The 21,231-nt window shown below is 51.0% G+C and overlaps 1 protein-coding gene across 50 annotated transcripts in view; it reads right to left on the bottom strand.

Moving 5' to 3' along the window:
* Positions 1–21,231, bottom strand: part of LRRFIP1 (LRR binding FLII interacting protein 1) — a 160,342-nt gene that overhangs the window by 26,362 nt on the left and 112,749 nt on the right. For 14 of the 50 annotated variants that reach the window (XM_043877565.1, XM_043877579.1, XM_043877596.1 and 11 more), the window contains 7 exons: positions 19,786–19,863; positions 18,394–18,438; positions 17,189–17,254; positions 11,836–11,925; positions 3,316–3,351; positions 2,719–2,844; positions 1,163–1,234 (listed from right to left, as the gene is read on the bottom strand). In XM_043877565.1, coding sequence (XP_043733500.1) covers positions 1,163–1,234; positions 2,719–2,844; positions 3,316–3,351; positions 11,836–11,925; positions 17,189–17,254; positions 18,394–18,438; positions 19,786–19,863 — 513 coding nt within the window. The remainder of the gene's footprint in view (positions 1–1,162; positions 1,235–2,718; positions 2,845–3,315; positions 3,352–11,835; positions 11,926–17,188; positions 17,255–18,393; positions 18,439–19,785; positions 19,864–21,231) is intronic. The other 36 variants (XM_043877602.1, XM_043877591.1, XM_043877585.1 and 33 more) reach the window with 12 other exon arrangements.

Here is a 21,231-nt window from a genome sequence, read left to right as displayed (position 1 = left end):
GCGCTACGCGGGGCTCCGTGGAGACACTTGCAAACCAGGGCGAAGATTTCAGGTGGGACCTGTGGTTCCTGGGCTGCTTCCCTGGCTCCCTTCTCAGCCCCACCAGGAGCTGAAAGCCAGAATCTTAATCCCCACCCTAAAGAGAGGTCACAGGGCTTCCCAGGGGGTGCTAGTGGTAAAGAACCCTCCTGCAGTGCAGGAGACATACTGAGATGCAGGTTCAATCCCTGGGTCGGGAAGATTCCCTGCAGGAGGGCCTGGCAACCCACTCCAGTATTCTTGCCTGGAGAATCCTGGGGACAGAAGAGCCTGGCGGGCTACAGTCCATGGGGTCACAAAGAGTTGGACATAACTGAAGCGACTTAGCACACACACACGAAGAGAGGTCACAAAGAAGCAAGTGACCAGTCATGTGGTTTGGCACCCCTGGGACACTGAACTCAGACTGTTTTGGGGGTACTTTCCTGGGAGCTGAAAATGAAGGCACAGATTTACCCTCTCTCGCGGCCCAGTGAAGTCGGAGAACAGCCCCTGACTCCCCACCTCACCTTCAGGGAGCCTGGCAACTCAACTTCCTGTTGGCACAACGCAGTAACTCCACCTTCTAAAAGTACCCGGTATTTACTCAAATAAATTCAAGATGATACATATTCAGACATTGCTTCCATTAGTAAAATGGCTCAGGATGCAAATAATTTGTGTGTTTCAAAAGCACAGCAACCGAACTTCCTTACTGGGAGACATCAGGTGTTTTGAGAAGCAAATTAAGACGAAGCAGTGTTTGTTATGTAAGGTCTGTAAGTGGGGAAAACTCCAAATCCTTCTCCAGGTGGGTTGGAAGTATACCACGGAGGGTACACTTCAGTGGGAAATGAGAAGGTGGTTTTAACTCGGGTGTGGTGGTGGGAGGACAGTGAGTAAAACACATGCACCAAGAAAACGAGTAAGTTTTTCTAGCAAGTTACAATTTTCAGATCTTGGCTTAAAAGCTGCTTTTGGGTAAACCATGGACACACACACCCAGGCTTCTAGCATTGCTGCCACCCTGAGGTCTACAGTTTGAAGCCTCTTCAGAGCAAGCATGCAATCTGCAGGCTTTCTGGAGGGGTTTTAGAGTTAAGTTGGGTTAATTCCATGAGCCCACACGTCTGTAAGCTGGTACCTTCATCTCTTTCAATCCCTGCATGTATTTGCCTTCTACATCCTGAATCTGGTCCTTTAACTCATTGAGTTCCTGGGGGAAATGGCAAAAAAGGCAAATGATGTCAAAGGGGAAAAAAAAAATGGACAGAGACCACAGAGAGGGAGAGATGGCTCCCTTATTTGAGTAGTCGTAGCAGCATTCTTCTCTTCATCTGTTTAAGTGTTAAAAGAAAAATAAGGTGAATTTCAATACTACAAAGATGAAAATTTTGGTGTGCCTCATATAATGTTTTCACACAGTTTTATCAGACATAGATGTCTTCGTATATTTTGACACAACTTTATAAAACAGGCAAACGAGCTTCTGAGAATGGAACAAGTTAATTTGCTTGCTCATATTTAACAGTTCATTCACGCTCTTTTGAGTTCTACTCTGTGCTACAGAGCAAGATACTGAGGATGGAAACCAGCAAAGCCTTGCCCCGCTGTGATGGAGCGCCAGGACTCTGCCTTCCGGCCTGGTCCACCCCCATGTTCCTGGGGGCCGGTGTCCTGTGAGCTGGAAGCTCAGTAAATCCTTGTTGATCAAGGGGATGAGGCTCACGAGCCAAGAGCAGAGGCAGAGTATGTCTGCAGCCAATGCCACCTCAAGGCAGGGAAGGACGCCCCAGGCTGCAGGAGGCCGAGGAGGGGTGGCTCGGGGGTGGGGGCATTTCAGGAAGAGCAATCGGAAACTGTCCTAGAAAGCAGGGGAGCTGGAAGGGGTCTGCAGGGCAGGGGGTCCCCCGCCGGCCCTGATGCTCTGGGCTCCCTGGCAAATGACAGCCCGCCCTTCAGACAGCCGGAGGGGCGGCGGGTTCTCTCGCAGCCAGCTTTCAGGACTAGAAGGCGTGTCCATAGATGAGGCCAAGCCTGACCTGGAAGCACCTCGCTGGCCCTGGCTCTCTCTCCGGTGGACACGAGGTCTGGTGACTCAGCCCTCCCTCGGCCGGGCCTCCTATCCAGGCGGGGCGTCCCCAGTTGCTTTGACCAGCAGAGGCCCCTTCTCTGTCACACGCTCGGTGCTGAGCGCTCACAGAACAGGGCACACATTCCAGCGGGAGGAGGGAAATCGCTAAGGCGGCATCACGGGGTCGACTGGGAGCCCACTACAGTGGGGGCGGGAGGGCGTGCTGCAGGCAGAGGGCGGGGGTGCTCCAAGGGCAGGGTGGGACCCTCGGGGGCGGTGAAGACTGTGTCCAGCACCTTCCAGCGCTGAGGACGGGATGTCTGCGCCTGCCCTGTGTGCAGAGGGGGCTGAGCGCATGGTGAGTGCTCCCGCCCAGGTGTGCCCGGGGAGCTGAGGAATCCCCGCACAGGTGAGCCCCGCCGGGGCGGGGAGGTCAGGGGCGGCTCCCTGCAGGACACCAGAACTGGGCTGGACCCTGCTGCTACTGGAACACAGAGCTTCGGGGAGCCAGGGAAGACCTAACCAAGAAGAAAGAGCTGGGATTTTATAAACTCGATCTTGTTTCACTGGAAGACTGCTTTCCACACACGGTTTCTCTGGCTCACGCGTTAAGCAGAGAGCCTTACCTTGATCTCCCGGATGGAAGCCTCGGTGTCAATGGAGATGGAGGTGTCCCCACTGCCCCTCCGAGAGGAAGTCCCACCCAGGGAGGCCAGCGTGGCTGCAGACAGGCCGGGCAGGCTGCGAGACCCCTGCGATGTGGCAAAGAGCAAATGGGAGTTCAGCCAAAACCACAACTGCTTCTCAGTCTACCAGATGGTTCCTTTACTTGGAGTCAGTCTCCAAATTGGAAAATCTCTGGTGGGTTTATGGCGAGCCACAAAGAGAGGGGCCTCATCTCAAGGGGCCTCGTGAATGCTGGAGGTTTGTCTGGATTAACTGTGAGCTCCAGAATGCTGGAGGTTTGTCTGGATTAACTGTGAGCTCCATTCCTGGGCCCATCATTGCATTCCTTCACTGTTCTGCAAGATTTAATCACACACTGGGAGGGGACCCCCCAAAGGTGATGCTGGCTGGGGAGTCACTCACTAGTCCGCTTCACTCCGTGGTGAAATTCTTTACTCAAGATCAAGAAATACATTTTCTGGTCAGTTTCACACATAAATTTTGGGGCCCTTTGGCTTCTACATGACATCATATAAAGCTCTATAGAAATTCTCTACCTTTTCAGTGAAGTCTTTTTCTGGTCTCTCTTCAACCTGGAGGGGAAAATGGACACATTTTAAATACAGAAACACATTAAACAGACAATCTAGATTTAGGGGGAAAGAGAATAATAAAATGAAACATTGGCTTCTTTCGTGATTCAAACACTTGGTGCCATGAGGCTCTCGGACACTCTTGGTGCCACATGGGTGGCCTGTGGGCACCTCACTGTGCTTGGCTGAAGTCCGTTGTGTGGTTTTTCAACTTTCACAGTTTCCACAGGAAGGTGATTTGTGAATGATCTGAATCTGAACAGGTTGATTTGACAGGTTTCTACACTGCATGCAGAACCAAGTATAGACCAGATGGCACCAGCCTCATTCACCCACCACAGTAACTGTGATCGGAATGTGAGGATATAACCAGGGCTCCAGGGGCTGGAAGACGCAACCACACAGGGTTTTACTTTTGGCTATCACTAACTTTGGTCTCTGAGCAAGAGAAAGCAGTGGAGACAATGGCTGCAATTTTTCCGCTGCTCATGAGTAAATGAGCCGTGTCCCACTCTTTGCAACTCTATGGACTATAGTCCACCAGGCTCCTCTGTCCTTGGAATTTTCCAGGCAAGAATACTGGAGTGCCTTCCCGTTTCCTCCTCTAGGGGACCTTCTCAACCTAGGGATTGAACCCACATCTCCTGTGTCTCCTGCATTGGCAGGCAGGTTCTTTACCAGTGAGGCACCTGGGAAGCCCCTACTATAGAGCACAGGGAATTAAACTATATTCAATATCCTTGGAAAAGAACATGAAAAAGAATATATATATATATGTATAATCATCACTTTTCTCTATAGCAGAAATTATCACAACAGTGTAAATGAACTATACTTCAATAAAATTTTTTAAAAAATAAGAAAACAAGCTTATAGTTAGCAAATGGGAAATGTGGTGGGTAGGAATAAATTAGGAGGTTGGGATTAACACACACACATACTACTATATAGAAAATGGATGACAATTATTTTCTGTATAGCGCAGGGAACTATACTCAGTACCGTATAATAACCTATAAGGGAAAAGAATCTGAAAAAAGATATACATGCAAATATAACTGAATCACTTTGTTGTACAGCAGAAATTAACACAACAATGTAAATCAACTGTACATCAAGTAAAGAAAGAAAAGTGGTGCTACGATTTTTCCTGTAGTCACATATGGATGTGAGAGTCAGACCACAGGAAGGCTGAGCACTGAAGAATTGATGCTTTTGAACTGTGGTGTTGGAGAAGACTCTTGAGAGCCCCTTGGACTGCAAGGAGATCCAACCAGTCCATCCTAAAGGAGATCAGTCCTGGGTGTTCACTGGAAGGACTGATGCTGAAGCGGAAGCTCCAAAACTTTGGCCACAAAGACTCATTAGAAAAGACCCTGATGCTGGGAAAGACTGAAGGCAGGAGGAGAAGGGACGACAGAGGATGAGATGGTTGGATGGCATCACCGGCTCAATGGACATGAGTTTGAGCAAGCTCCGGGAGATGGTGAAGGGCAGGGAAGCCTGGGGGGCTGCAGTCCAGGGGGTCACGGAGCGACTGAACTAGTGTGCTGCCATTGCAGCCCCTCGAGTTGCCACCAGGTGGCAGGCTGTGTCGCGCGGAGGAGGACGTGCCCAGGGAGCCTTGGTGGGGCAGGGCACCTCTGACGGCCCCTAAAAAAGAACAGACAAGCAAGGAACCCCAGCAGTGAGTTTAAGTTGATGTAAAGCACAGCACTTTATCTTTGAAAGTAATACACAAAGAAACAGAATAGATGGAGGGCTTTCAAACACCGTCGTGGCTGCTGCACAAAGTCACCCAGAGGATGTTGTGGGCAATACACACCCCAACACGCCGCAGCTGTGGCAGCACGGGGCCCGGGACAAGCCACGGGACTCCGCGGACTTCACCTGCTCCTCCCAGACAGGGCAGCGGCACCACAGGTCTCAAAGCCTATTAACCCTCTTATTCTCACTTACGGAGCATTACTGAACACCTTAGGGGGACGTGGAAATGTCACAGGAACCGGCTTTTGAAATATGCAAATCACAATAGAGTGTATACAAGGGCATCTTTTAAAATCTATGGGAGAGCACAAACATGGACAACGAGGAAGGAAAGGGGGGTGGGAAGAATTGGGAGACTGAGGCTGACAGGTATTCACCATATATACACTCATGTACACTGCTCCCCATCACCTCATGGGAAATGGATGGGGAGACAGTGGAAACAGTGAGACACTATTTTTCTTGGCTCCAAAATCACTGCCGATGGTGACTGCAGCCATGAAATGAAAAGACGCTTACTCCTTGAGAAGAAAGTTATGACCAACCTAGACAGCATATTAAAAAGCAGAGACATTACTTTGTCAACAAAGGTCCATCTAGTCAAGACTATGGTTTTTCCAGTGGTCATGTATGGATGTGAGAGTTGGGCTATAAAGAAAGCTGAGCACTGAAGAATTGATGCTTTTGAACTGTGGTGTTGGAGAAGGCTCTTGAGAGTCCCTTGGCCTGCAAGGAGATCCAACCAGTCCATCCTAAAGGAGATCAGTCTTGGGTGTTCACTGGAAGGACTGATGTTGAAGCTGAAACTCCAATACTTTGGCCACCTGATGCGAAGAACTGACTCATTTGAAAAGATCCTGATGCTGGGAAAGATTGAAGGCAGGAGGAGAAGGGGACAACAGAGGATGAGATGGATGGGTGGCATCACCGACTCGATGGATACGAGTTTGGGTAGACTCCAGGAGTTGGTGATGGACAGGGAGGCCTGGCATGCTGCAGTCCACGGGGTCACAAAGAGTCAGACACAACTGAGCGACTGAACTGAACTGAACACTGCTGTGTATAAAACATAACTAGTGAGAACCTACTGCCGAGAGCAGAGAGCTCTACTCGGCGCTCGCTGTGACTAAACAGGAAGGAAATAGAAAAGGAGATGTACGTAGCTGATTCACTCTGCTATACAGCAGAGGCTAATGCAACACTGTAAAGCAACTGCATTTCAATAACAATTAAAAAAATCTTTGGCAGAAAATCATTTCCGAAAAATTTCTTTTAAACTTTAATTTATGTCAACTCTTCCTTCCCTGGCGGCTCAGGCAGTAAAGAATCTGCCTGTAATGCAGGAGACCTGGCTTCCATCCCTGGGTTGGGAAGATCCCCTGGAGAAGGGAATGTCTACCCACTCCAGCATTCTTGCCTGGAGAGTCCCACGGACAGAGGAGCCCAGTAAGCCATAGTCCACAGGGTCCCAAAGAGCTGGACATGACTGAGCCACTAACGCTCTCTTTTTCCTTCCAAAAACAAAAGCTTAAAGTAACACATTAAATATTTTATTAATTCCAACCTTCTACAACGGTGTCTAAGCGAGCTTACTATTTAGGCTCACTTAAGTGCCACGTGTGGTAAGGTTTTAAATTCCAGGTTTGGCATATCACCACCTGACTTGCCCACCTTCCTGGACACAGAGCCCAGTACGTGGGTGCAGGGCGACCCGAGCCAAGGGTTTGGGGACAAAGGAACTTCTCCTTGTGGTGTCCAGCCCCTAGGCAGGAAACGGGACCACAGACAGAAGCAGGTCCCCACAGCTTCCCTCTCGAGAAACCAATGGACAGCAGTGAACAGTGCTCAGAAGACACCCCGCAAACGTAAACAGCAGTGGGGCCTATCATTAGACTGGAAACTTCTGGTTTTCAATCCAATAATATTGACCTCATCTGGATGACTCGTCCTTCAACTATTGTATTCATAATTCAAGACCTGTTTTTTCCACCCGGTTCCTGCCCTCACCTCTTTACAAGACTTGAACATGAGTCACTACAGCCTTTTGTTTTCCTGGCTCACAGGGGGCTGAGGTTCCTGCTCAACACTCTCGGTTCTTTGTGAGCACAATGGCAGGTGAAGCTGGGCTCCACGCAGGACACCCCGAGGATGCTTCAGAGCCCTGGCAGCTCCACTGGGTCCGTGTGGGACCCTGAGGCGAGGGGGACAGGGCTGCACTGGCCCCTCCAGGCCTGGGTCACCCGGCCTCCTGAGTCCAGCTCTCCAGAAGCACCCTCCCCACCCGTCTCTGCCCACCCCAGAGCCTGTGCTCTGAGCTCCATACTGCATCTCGCCCACCCGCTGAGGTCTGCTTTCCCGGCCTGTGCATCCCTGCCGGGGACAGGTGTATGTATTTCCCCTGCAGTCCTGTGCCTGGAACATTCGATAAACTCTGGCTGAATGAATAGGCCCCAACCTGCTCAAGAGGAAGACTCTGGGCTCGTCGGAGAAGGAAACACAGCTCGCCTACAGAATGTGACAGTGAGCATGAGGTCCAGAAGCGTGTGCCCTCCTGAGATGGGGTGGGGTCCTCTCTGCCCCCCCACCCCCCGAGGCTGGAGGACCGGCGGGTGGGGCACCCTTGGGAGGCGGAGGCACCTCTGTTTTCTCAAAGTGGGACAAGCTGTCACCTCCCCTCATCCTGGTTTCTCTTGCTCTTGGATAGCACTCCCTTCGCCCACCCCTCAGGGCACCAGCCTGCCGTCCACACTCAGAGCCACCCAGAGCTGCCCCTGCATGCCCCATGCTTCCTTCCTGTCCCCTGCCCTGGCTCACGCCACCCTCCTGGGACCATATTCCTGCTGGATCGCAGCTGGGGACACTCTCCACGAGCCATGGTGGACAGCACTCCCACCCCTGGAAAACTTGCCCCAGGAGAAGCACGTTATCAACTCGAATCTCTTCTTGTTTTTATGTTTCAAGCATATCAATTACCAGGTGGAGCTCAGGAAGTCTACATGCCTGGCCAGGTGTCCCCAGCCAGGAATGAGAGCTGTGAACTTTAGCCTGGGTTCTTGGAATCCCTCCTCCCTTCCTGCTCTGCGCGTCCCTCTGAGAGGCCAGGTGGGGACGATCGGTCACCCCCAGGGTCCTCTCCCTGGGGCCCCGCCTGACCCCGAGGCTCCTCCCTGCCAGGCAGGAGGGCCAGGGGAGTCTGAGCACAAGTTTCCTGGCCTCTTTCCAATCAACATGGCCAAGTACACCCACTTACACTCTGCCAGTCTTGCAAGCCCAAAATACAAACACCCACCCCTTTCCAGTGCTGGGACCGCCCAGAACTCAGAAAATAGAAACAGCCGATTCCAAGGAAAAGACTGAGCTCTGGAAGCACAGAGCCAAGGGCTAGCTCAGCTGCATCCTCCGGATTCTCTGCAGAGGCCAAGGGTGCTGCCCATGTTCTGGCCTTCCAGTGGCCAAGAGCGACTATAACCACATGCCCTGGGGAACCACCCTGCTCAGCCAGAGTGTCTCTGCCGCCTGAGGGCTTCACACAGAGGCGTCCTCAGCTCTGAGGTCCCCCCAACCCCCACATCGTGAGGGGCCCAGATGCTGGCCTTTGCTCGCTCACTGTGCCAACCTGAGTCAGTGACCTTTATAAACTAGCAGATGACTCAGGGGAGAGCGGAGACCAGAACAATGACCTGTGTGCAGTGAACTGAAGGTTGGTTCAGCTCAGTCAAGTCCCTGGGAGTCTTGCAAACCCAGGGCTCTCAAGGGACCAAGAGGCGGAAGGGCAGGTGTGGTCGGGCCCCACAGTTACAAAGAGATGCCCACCTCTCATTATCAGGCCCCAGGGGCACCGGCCCGATGAACGCTCACCTCTCTTGCATCCACTAAACCCAAATTCTGAGCAAACTGTTCTCAGGTTTAGGCCGCAGATGACAGAGGAACCTGTATCTGGTTTCCATCTCTTGGGGATTCCCTGGTGCTCAGCTGGTAAAGAATCCGCCTGCAATGTGGGAGACCCCGGTTTGATCCCTGGGTCAGGAAGATCCCCTGGGGAAGGGATAGGTTACCCGCTCCAGTATTCTTGGGATTTCCTGGTGGCTCAGCTGAAAAAGAATCTGCCTGCAGCGCGGGAGACCTGGGTTCGATCTCTGGGTTGGGAAGATCCTCCAGAGAAGGGAAAGGCTACCCACTCCAGTTCTGGCCTGGAGAATTCCGTGGACTGTGTAGTCCACGGGGTCACAAAGAGTCGGACACGACTGAGCAACTTTCACTTTCGGTCTCGGGTCTGGGGAGCCTGACTGAGCTTCTCTTCTGTGGCTTCCTCCTGAAGCCCGAATAAACCCGAAGTGGTCAGACCAGTGCTGTTCACAGCCGCCTGCCCCACCGAGACGTGCCGGGCAGGGCACTGGTACGGAGCCAGGCCTCAGCCTCTTCTGACAACCGTGAAGTTTCATTTTTCCCGAAAGGTGAGCACAAGAGAGTATTACAGCTGACGATGAGTGACTCCACATTAGTCATCGTGCAAAATGTGACTCCCGCCAGGTTGAAGGTTTCCAGACTGTGTGTGTCTGAAACATGCTACGGTGGGCCCGAAGGTGGAGGTGGGCCGGCCCTCCCAGGCATGGGCTGCTGACCGTGGAGTCCCGAGCTCACAAACGCCGCGCTTCGCTCATGTCTGTCGCATCAGGGGAAGTGACCCTCCAGGTCTGACCACTGCACTCACGTGTCACTGAGCAGCTCAAAGTCTGCCTGTCCCGGCCTGATGTGTCCTGGGTGCAGCAATAAGCAGGGGGCTTTGTGTGGTGTCCGTCACCCCATGTTCCCTCTGCCCCACCTCAGCACAGTCGGGACATGGCTTCTATTCCCCTCATGGCTGGGGGGACGGGGGGGTTCACAGGACTGTGAAGACGGTGGGGGCATCTCACAGAGGGGGCAGCCTCACTGCTGGGGGGATGGGGGGCTCATAGATGGGGCAGCCTTCATTTCCACAGAGAAACAGGCTCTCCTGTTCTAACACTCCGCTTCCTTATCTGCCTTCTGCTTCTGCACCCTTGATATGCAAACGGTAGAGTGAACATTCCTATCAGGAAAGCACCCGTACAGCCCAGTGAGGGACGCCTCTGGCCTTGGCCTTGGCAACAGGCGGAGCCGGGCAGGCGTGGGGGTACGGAGGTCCTCGACTCAGCAACACGGGCTCGGTCTGCAAAAGTGATCCTTTGGCCTCCTCCCCCAGGAGCCGCAGATAACCTACACGGGGTGAAGAACCTCCTGGCTTTCAGAGGCGGCATCTCGTTTAAAAACAAAGCAGCAACACCCACAGGTGCGCCTGGCCAAGGAGGTGAGTCACTCCATGTCTCTTCTTGATGACCAGGAAGTCTCCCTAAACTTTAGCCAGCTAACAGCAGGCTTGTGTGAGTGTGTAGAGCCTCAGTCAAGCTCTTCTAGGATGCAGGAGTGAGGACAGAGGTCAGCTCTGCCCACCTGCGCCTCCTCCGCCCAGGGTCTATCGGGAGGGGCACCCGAGGTGAGGCTCAGCACGCAGCCCCAGCCCCTGCCCACTGAACGCCCCTGCCCTGGCCACTGGGTAAGCCCCCACCCCACATGTCCCTCGGACAGAACTGGCCTGCCAACCGCTTGTGGTCAAAAGAACAACACAGTTGCCTCCTACAAACCATCAGATGCGGAGACACCGTCTAAAATTCCCAAGACGAGGGGAAACCTGCACGACAGCCAGACTTAAGTGATGGGGGACTAGACGGCAGGGCCCCTGTTCTCTGATGGGGCCCTGGGGCCAGCTTGCGTGGAGTGACAGACAGCAGAGCAGCTCTGAGGTCAGTTTCCAGGCTCTGAACAGAGGATCCAGGGCGTCGCGGGGATGGAGCAGGGCTGGGGTGTGTGGCACCCACTCTACCCTAAAAACCGTCAGGTCCAAGAACAGACAACGTTCCAAACAGAGGTTAAAGGTGAATCCTCCAATGTAAAAGAGTGGTACAAACGAACTTATGTACAAAGCAGAAACAGACGCACAGAAGCGGAATACAAACCTTTGGTGACTGGCGGGGAAAGCTGGGCAGAGAGATAAACTGCGAGTTTGGGATGGACATACACACACTACCGTCTGTAAAACAGATGACTAATAAGGACCTCCTGTATAGCACAGGGAACTCCACTCAGCACTCTGTAATGACCTGTTGGGGGGGGGGGGAATCTAACAAAGAATAGATGTATGTGTGTGTATAACTGATTCACTTTGTTGTAGAGCAGAAACTGACAGCACATTGTAAATCAACTATACCCTAATAAAAGTTAAAGAAAAATAAAGTTAACTGGGACAAATACAAAAAAATAAAAAAGTGAATCCTTCCCATTTTTAAATCGTAAAAAAAAACACATCTACGCACACGGCTGCCTTTCTTCGCCACCATGCAAAGTTCCCTCCTTCCAGGAAGGCCCGTCAGAGACTTCCAAGATGGTCCTTCAGAACTTGAGAAGCGCAATTCTGATCTCACTGAACCGTCCTTTTCTAAATTTGGAAGCATCTTCCCCAATCCCATGTTTTAAACTGAGACTGGACTAAAGCATGGAATGCCTTCCGGCTTGCTCGCGGGTTCAGGCATCTGGAGGTTGGGGGGGGTGTCTTCTTGGGGGTCAGAGGATGAGGGTCTGAGGGCAGGAGGCAGGGAAGGAAGGGAGGGGACAAGGGCCAGAGAGAGAGAGAGACCCACTCACCACTGGGCTGGCCCGCGCAGAACTGGCTCTGGAGGAGGCGCGGGAGCTGGACTTGAAGTGGCCGCTGAGCTCCGAAGCCTGCCCACCCAGCTGGCCACAGGACACAGAGGCAGAAACAGAGGAACAGGTCGGCGAGGTCAGCGAGGATGCAGAGACAGAAACAGAGGAACAGGTCAGCGAGGAGGATGGATGCCCGGTTAGCGGCGAGGTCAGCTGGGTGCAGCTCAGGGAGGAAGGAGAGGTTAGTGCGGCCAGCGGCGGCCCCCCCAAAAGAAGGCAGTGTTGTCCCAGTTCCCGACCCATGGCCACTCAGAACACACAACTTAATCATCCTGTCAAAGAATGTGGGGTTCCCGCTCGGTAGGGTGCGGGTCACACACAGCACCTGCTCGGCCGGGGGTGGGGGGACACCCAGTTTCTGCACAGAGAAGCTTGGATGACGTGGAAGAGGCTGGTGGGGGACCAGGACAGTGAGCTACCTCCTGGCATGGGACCAGAAAAGGAGGGGGGCACAGGCCTGGCTTTGGGGCAACTGAGAAGTCTGCTTCTCTACTATCTCTGCAAGTGGATACAAAATAAGATCCAGGGCCAATACAAAATCAGCCACTGCTTGTTCAAGTGCTACAGGACCTTCTCTCTGGTTGCCTGTGTGTGTATCTGTTGCTGCTGTTTAGTCGCTCAGTCGTGTCCGATTCTTTGTGACCTCGTGGACTGTAGCCCGCCAAGCTCCTCTGTCCATGGGATTTTCCAGGCAAGAAGACTGGAGCGGGTTGCTATTTCCTTCTCCAGCGGATCTTCCTGGCCCAGGGGTCGAACTCGAGTCTCCCGCACTGCAGGCGAATTCTTGACCACTGAGACATCAGGGAAGCCTGTATGGATTAACGCGCATCCATCTTCCCTAAACTTTCTCTCTTCTGGTACAGGCAAACACCAGCAACTCGTTTATCCGGAGGCTCTGCTCTCTTAACTTTGATCTGTATTCACATTTGTTCCAGCCCTACAACAAGATCTTACCTGCCTCTTAAACAAGGCAGGGTAGGGGGCTGGGGTCAGTGAGGCAGGATTTGAACACCATTTAGGACCACGGGCGTCAGCAGACTGAACAGCGGGCCCAAGAGGCCTCCGCTGACTGTCCCCTCCTTGCCCCCCACCCCACCCCCACCCTGAGACCCACAGGCATTATCCCAACTGCAGGTTACAAGGAGCCATAGCTTCGGAGGTTCTCCTGATCCTTATCGTAAATACCATTGCTCTGTCTGCCTGTTTTCCATCAGCGTGGAATTCTTGAGGGCAGAGTCTGTGTGTATTTTGTTCCCTGTTGAATCTCTGGCCACCAGAGGCGCCTGGCACACAGGAGGCACTTGAGAAATACTTGCTGAACGAACCCCTTCAACTTTAGACTGTAAATAGCCTTGATCAAGACGAGTGAGTTCCCCAGGCTGGTTCTGCCTGGACTCACCCCTCTGCTGCATAAACACTTCATGTATATTTACATGTAGGTGAAAGATGCTTTCTCAGATGCACAGACACGGCTGCACGTACAACACGTGTAAGAATCACTGCCACATACAGCACATACAAGAAATTCACCAGTATCACTAGCCTCACCTTTCAGCTTTCCTGTTCAAAATAAAGAAAAACACTTGACATCAGCGCTGTAAAGCAGTATTTTGCCTTTGGGGTTTTCCTCATGTAAAAGTGAGGAAAACTTCCTCATGCAGACAAATCCTATTATATTCTATACCATTCACATCCTGGTTTATGGTGCAGAGATGTGATGGATTATCGTTAATAAGGCTTCTTTCTGACCCAAGTTTCCCCAACTCCTGAGTCAAAACCTGCTCTCAAATCATCCAAAATGACTCGGTGTGGAAAAGTCAAGTGTAAAGTCTGCGTCACGTGGTCCATGCAGCACCTTTGGGGCCGCCTGTGCTTTGGAGTCAGTGTGGCTAACTGTGTGCTGACGTAAGGTAGAAAGGTCTGAGTTCAGGGTCCATTTCTAATCAGCCGGGAGACCCTGGGAAAGTTACGTAGCCTGTCACCGGTGGCATCAAGCAGGGCTACTGACCACACAGGTGGGGAGGATTATGCAAGAGAATGCAAGCTGGGCTTTCCCCCTGCTGTCTCTTCCAGATAAAACAATGTGCACGGCTCCCGGACCTGGTGGCATTGGTGGTGATGACCGAGGGTCAGAACAACTTAGAAGGTCATGTCACACAGGGCCAGGAGTCCTCCCTACAACCTACAAACAGCTTACCAATGGTAAGGAAGGTACAAAATAGAAAGGTTTCAAGGGATGGGATGGGGAGGGAGATGGGGGGTGGTTCAGCATGGGGAACAGATGTACACCCATGGCTGATTCATGTCAATATATGGCAAAAGCCACTACAATATTATGAAGTAATTAGCCTCCAATTAAAATAAATAAATTTAAAAAAAACTGTTCTACTTTTAAGAACTAGTCATTAAAAAAAGAATCATTTAACTGCAACCATGATAAGTCATTTATAAATAAGTGGGGTTTCCCAATTGGCGCCAGTGGTAAAGAACCCTCTGGCCAATGCAGGAGACATAAGAGACGTGAGTTCGATCCCTGGTTCGGGAAGATCCCCTGGAGGAGGCAGGGGATGGCAACCCATTCCAGAATTCTTGCCTGGAGAATCCCATGGACAGAGGAGCTGGGCAGACTACGGTGAACAGGGTTGCAAAGAGTCGGACATGACTGAAGTGACTTATGCACGTAGTAAGTTGTTTGGCTGTAAACACACCCTGTGTCTGAGGCAAACTTTCTGGGAGAAGATGGGGACTCGTCTTTCAAAGGGAGCTCAGGGCTGGTTTATGTGGGCTTGGGGCCAGCCTGGACTCTGAGGTCAGAGCACCACCAGTCAGGATAGAAGAGGCCCCGGAGGCGCAGTGTCCTCACATCTTTGTACGGGTATTTATCAGCGGCCACAGCTCCTATCTGGAGGGAGAACCGGGGAAGCTGCATTCCTGGCCGTGGGGAACTCTGTCCCCCCGGGAGGGCTACTGTGAGGGTGTGAGCGGAGCTGGGGGAGAACGAGAGGTCAGTGAAACTTCCCTCCCGCTCAGCCTGCGACCGGCACAGAGCTCGCTCTTGCAGAATGGTGTCCCAGGGCTCAATGTGTCCCATTTAATCTAGCAAACACGTGCTGTGCCCCTTCTGTGGAGGAACACAGTGTTAGGTGCAGAAAGACGTCCTTCTATTCTCTTTTATTTCTCCTGCCTGGAGTGACACCAGCCACAGGAGCCCTATTTGAGGCTTTCTGCTGCAAGGACAAGAAGATCTTTCACCTCCTTAAGTCCCTAAAGCCATCCCCCCCGGTGGTTCCTCCAGGAGGCTGAAAGCATGAAAGAACTGCCACACACAAGAGCAATCCACAATGCTGATCGCTGCACTCTGAAGGCCAGGAATCAGCTACAGGGAAAGTCCAGCTACAGAAGTAACATCAAAGAGAATCTATGAGACGAACATCCCGCCAGACAGCAGGAGTTCTGCTTTGGTGTTTCAGAAATTTCCTTCTCTTAAAGAGTTAGGATGCTCTTACTGATGAAAGAAAAGCATTTAGTTGCATTGTATCTATCAGATAGGCCAGAGCTACTTTATCCAGCATGTATGGTTTGTGAGCTTTTTAAGGGCCTACAAAAATATTTAAGAACTGGGAAAAAGACTTAGTATAGTGTGCTCCACTGCATCAAAATTTTATACAGTATAAAAGTGTTCAATGCAAGTGTTTAGTTAGATGTCAGCAGAAACTCATGCTACATGGGACTAACAGATACACAGTACTACATACAAAACAGACGGCTGATAAGGATTTACTGCATAGCAGGGGACTCTACTCAACACTCTGTAACAACCTATATGGGAAAAGAATCTAAAGAAGAGTGTGTGTGTGTGCGTGTGTGTGTGTGTGTGTGTGTGTATTAGATTCTTTTGCTATACCCCTGAAACTATCACAACATTGTAAATCAACTATGTGGGTGGTGTTTAGTTGCTAAGTCATGTCCGACTCTTTTGTGACCCCCCCCCCCCCCACGGACTGTAGCGCACCAGGCTCCTCTGTCCGTGGGATTTCTACACCCTGATAAAAAAATTTTAAAAACCCATGCTATCTCTATTAGATTTAATATCTATAAAAATTACATTCTGAAGAAAACTGTAAGTTATGCTGGCTTTCTTCACAGGAATTCCTAAATATTCATGATGACTGGAGAAATATAGTAAATCATAAAGTTGGATGGTTTAGCCCATCAATTAACTAGTAAAAGTGTTAGTTGCTCAGTTGTGTCAAACTCTTTGCGATCCCATGGACTGTAGCCTGTCAGGCTCCTCTGTCCATGGAATTCTCCAGGCAAGAAAACTGGAGTGGGTTGCTATTTCCTTCTCCTGGGGATCGTTCCAATCCAGGGATCGAACCCGAGTCTCCTACTTTGCAGGCAGATTCTTTACCATCTGAGCCACCAGGGAAGCCCCTAATTAAGTAGGCAATTATTTCCCAAAGCAAGTATTTCCTACACCATCATATCCCATGTGAGGCTTGAATGCATCTTTCCAGGATTTGAGGAGGAGCCCCGGGAGGCAGAAGCTTCTGCCCTGGGGAGGGCTGAGCTGGGGCTCATGCTGTTTCAGCTAATCCTCAGGACAGGCCACCAGCTTCCTCACTTCCATGGGCTGATCTCACTTTTCCATTTTGTCTACCTTTAGCCTTCACTCATTCCCTCACCTTTTCCATGCAACAAGTATTTCTTATACAACTAATACACCTTTATCAAGAAAGCCCATCACTTCAAATCCTTCGAAGAGGTGAAAAGACAATAAAATAAGGAGATTCCGTATGTGTAATATTCCGAGTCCTTAAATGTGTTCATCTTCCTCGACTATCAAGAGGTGAGACTATTTTGTGGCCTGTTGAATTCCCTTTTGTCGTCTTTTATTATTGTAAGATCACTCCAGCTTTGCTGCAGGGAAAGAACGGATGCAACTCACTGAAGGTCAGTCTGTTTCCCCTTGACGTCAACATACACTGATGAGTGAGGACTCCGGGACTTGGTGATGGACAGGGAAGCCTGGCGTGCTGCAGTCCATGGGGTGGGGTCACCAAGAGTAGGACATGAATGAGCAACTGAACTGACTGACTGAGGACATAAAACTGGCCACTAAAGGCTATGTGACTCATGTTATCCATGACCCTTACTAGCATGGAAAACTGGGACGAGATAGTGCTTCCTCCCTATAATTCTGGTTAGTTATCTCCCAGGGATGGAGCTGTGCAGAGTGAGTCACCCCTGGGTCATGCAGCAGAAAGCTCGGGAAACACAGAAAGTGCCTTACAGCCTGAGAACCGCACGCACTGCCCCGACGAGCCCCACCGAGACTGCTCTCGTCGGACACAGACGCCTGTGAGAGAAACACACTGTCAGGACAGGGTGCCTTCCTCTCCATCGGCGCCCGGGAAACACTGAAACATAAGCTAGATAAGAGTGACATGTGCTGGGAACAAGGCCTCAAATATCATGATGGCAGACATGCATCAAAGGCTTAAAACCACCTCCACAGGCAAAGACGGTGCAGCAAAAAACAGCGTCGTGCAAAAATCTGGGAGAGAGAAGTTTTAGTTGCTGTCAATGGGCATGTAATAGAATTTCCAATAGATCCTTTAAATCAGATTCTGAAAAATATTCCATGTTAAGTAAAAAGTTGTTAATACAGACTTAAAATGAGCAGATAGTTCAAATATTCTGAATTTTATCATGGCATCCTCATACTTGACTCTTAGAAAGTTACTCCAATATGAAGTGACTTTGGAATAAAAACAGCATGGTGATTAGCGCTCAATATTTTATCATTCTTTGAGAAGTGCTAACTAAAGAACAGAACATTTCATCAACTTGAAAATCCTACGTAATTGATCACTGAGGGCAAACAGGAGTTCACAATACGATAAATGGAACTTAATTTCCCCCATTTTCCCTGGAGGACACAGTGGGTTTGCTGGGCCAGTCAGACATCTAATTCATAAATGTGCAATTGGATGGCAATTCAGAAAGTTATTAACAAGAAGAATACAGCTACTTTAAATACTTAAATTTCCTGCAGGGTATTAATACCTTGTATTTAAAACTGCAAATTCCCCAAAGTAATGTAGAATAATGGATTCATATCTGTTAAGGATAGCAAAGCAATAAAGAGCTTTGGTTTTGCCCACAGATTAAACGTTGCCAGTAATTTTTTCCTGCCTAACCATCTTATGCAGACACGTGTCGTCCCCAGCTATTGCCATCTGTCAGAGATGTAAACCCCAGATCTGGACAGCGAGGGCTGCACGTGTAAGCTCCGAGTAAAGGGGTGATTCACGCTCAGAAGGGAGGCAAAGAGGTCAGTCCGAGGCACTCAGAGCAGGTGCTCGGTGGGTGAGGGGCGCGCATGCGCGGTGAGGGCGCGGAGTTGGGGCGGGTTAGGCGGGACGGGGTGGGGGCTTTGCGGTGAGGCCGGACAGGGAGGGGGTGCAGAAGGGACGGGGTGGGGGGAACACGCACCCGGTTACTCCCCGCCGGCCGGGCAGCGCTGTACAGGTAGGAGGGCTGCAGGATGAAAGCAAATGGCAGGTTTTTAAACCCGTGAAAAAACAGCAACAGGTAACAGTGACAAGGTCGTCACGATGTTTCCAGTGACCATCACAGCCAAGCAACTGTACAACCGTCAGAAGGAAGAGGGTCCAGGGAGGTACCCTGCTTTCAGTAAATCTGACAGAGGGAAATCCACATTTACAAGGAAAAGAAATAGGAGAGAGGATTTCTGGCTTTAAAAATAGTAAACTTCCCCCAGAACCTTGGAAACTATGGCTATTTTCTCGTCATTTCTTTTCAGGCATTCCTGGAAGAAAGGGTCAGGGAAGGAGACAGATGGTGACAAGGTCAACAGCACCCACAAGAGCCCCAACCCCACAACTCAAAGCGCGTGGGAGCGTTTGATGCACAGACGTCCGCGGAGGAGGAGCGGTGTGGCGGAAAGAACCTGCTTCTTTGTGTCCGAGGATCCCTGTGACCGTCTCCAAGATAGAGGAGGAGCTGTGAGGCTCTCAGCTGCTCAGGGGTTGGGGGGGGCACGTCCTCGTCACAGGGGAGCCCACACCCGCAGCAAAGTCCACGGGCTCGCTGGGACACACAGGCGGCATGCTGGTGTGGCCTGGGCCTCGGCCCAGAAGGGCACGCTGACCCGCTCGCAGGCAGACGCTGCCCGGGAGAGCCCCAGGCTCGGGGCCACCGGTGGGTCAGGGGAGGTGCAAGACTGGGGAGGAATCACTCAGGGGACATGGGGATGCGAGGACAGGGCAGCTCAACCTCCATGACGTGATCCGTTCCTGGGGCCCTGACTCCGACTTCCTCCCAGAGCACCGGCCTCCGGTACCTGGGGCTGAAAATGCCAAGCACCTCGCAGGCCTTGTACAAACAGGAAACAGGGAGGGGAGCCAGCCAGAGAAATTCGGCCGCTCTCCCCACTGTCCGGGACGGAGGAGTCCGGTTATGCACAGAAACCTTCCAAATTGCTTCCTGCACACATTTACAAGAGCAAAATGTTTTTTTTTAAAAAAACAAAGGAAACCCCAAATGGGGCACAATTGCTGGAAAAGGAGGAGAGACCCAAGAGACCAATATTTTGGACTAGAGCTCTTGAAAATATACATTCAGTAGATCCTCCTTTTTCCTAAGCTTCTTTAAAAAAAAGAAATGTAAGGTCTTAAATTATTTTTGATAATGCTTTAAATGGTTTGAGAAAAGTCTTCAGCAGTTAGGCCAGTGGAAACACACTACTAAGCTTGGCTCCTTGGACGTCACATGCAAGAGGTTGAAGCGTCCGTGTCCATTCACTCAGAATTAAAGTCACAACAGAGGGAGAAGAGGAAGAGTGAGGTAAAAAGCAAAACAGACCCGGTTTCCATTCTGGGCAGACAGGGGTTTGGGAGCCAGGCCACGACTGCGAAGCCCGAGGTCTGAGCAGGAAAGTCCCTGGAATCAGAGAAAACGGGCTGGAGGTGGGGAGAAAGCTTACAGCTTCATTTAATCTCAAAGGCATCATCAAGGCACATCAAATCGGCTTCCGCAACAACATCGGGAAGGGACATGCACTTGGGGGGCAAGAGAGAGAGGCGGGAAGGACACTGAGACAGTTCAGCGAAGTGACAAAACTGTGACCAGGGACCAAATCAGGGCTTCGGAGTCTACACACAGGCAGAGGCAGAGCTCATCACTTTGAACTGACAGCAAGGCCGTAGGGGCTCTGAAGGTCTTTTTAATGCAAATTCTAATATTTAACATTTGGTGGGAAAAACTCAAAATCAGGAGTTTACAGAGATGGTAATCTCCCTTCTATGCAGCCAGTTGGAGACGATCTGCAGCTTGGGAGTCCTTGGTTAGGTATGTACATGCTTCATGTGCTCAGGGCTCACAGAAGATATGACTGACTCAGTGGTACAATTCTGAGACCAGCAGTCTACACAACATTTCTGGGGAATATTACTAGATAGATGAATAGTTTCTATCCAAAGTGTTCTATCCAAATGGAAGGATCCTTGACAAGGGTGCCAGCTGTTTCTGATCCCCACCTCAGCAGCATCTCCTGATGGTACAAACCCTGGGCAGTGCTTGAAGGGGATGAAGTGATGCTGCTGAAACAGCCTGATGGTCCCTAAGATATTCCACTGGGCCTTGGGGATCCCATAACTGGAGCCTGTCATCCATGTGCCTTGAAGAAACTACCTAAAATGACCTGAAGGACAGGTGAGTGGGATTCTGGGGTGGGCAGGTAGAAAGTTTCTAACATTTAACATGAATCCGAAAACTGTTTCAGAGGTTGAGAGAATGCCCTGCGTAGAAGCCACCCTGTCAACCCCTCAGGGTCACAGAAAGAGCCCAAGGCCTCCACCTGACACTGCACGGTCACGTCCAGGGCTTGCTTCTGGCAAGTCTAAGACGAGACAGGGTCTTCAGAAGGGAAGACAGTACTGCACGCGGCACGATTCCTGCCCATCATTAGAGCAGAATCAATCAGAGCGGCCAGCGTGTGTGCAGGAATAGCTATGGGGCTGCAGAGCCCAGCAATTACCAGGAAGCCTCCGAGGGTGCTGAGTAACATGTGGTCTCAGGCAGCTTCACGGTGGCGACACAGGGCCTTCGGGGAGTTCTGATGTTTTGGGTTTTGAACGGGCCAGCTCTACTTTTTATATGAGTAAGTGTTGGTCAGTCGTGTCTGACTCTTTGTGATCCTATGCACTTTAGCCCACCAGGCTCCTTTGTCCATGAAATTCTCTAGGCAAGTATACTGAGTGGGTTGCCATTTCCTCCTCTAGAAGATCTTCCTGACCCAGGGTCTGAACC

This window comes from Cervus elaphus, chromosome 20 (assembly GCF_910594005.1).
Source record: "Cervus elaphus chromosome 20, mCerEla1.1, whole genome shotgun sequence".
Lineage (NCBI taxonomy): Eukaryota > Metazoa > Chordata > Mammalia > Artiodactyla > Cervidae > Cervus > Cervus elaphus.
This window is presented reverse-complemented; position numbering and strand designations above follow the sequence as displayed.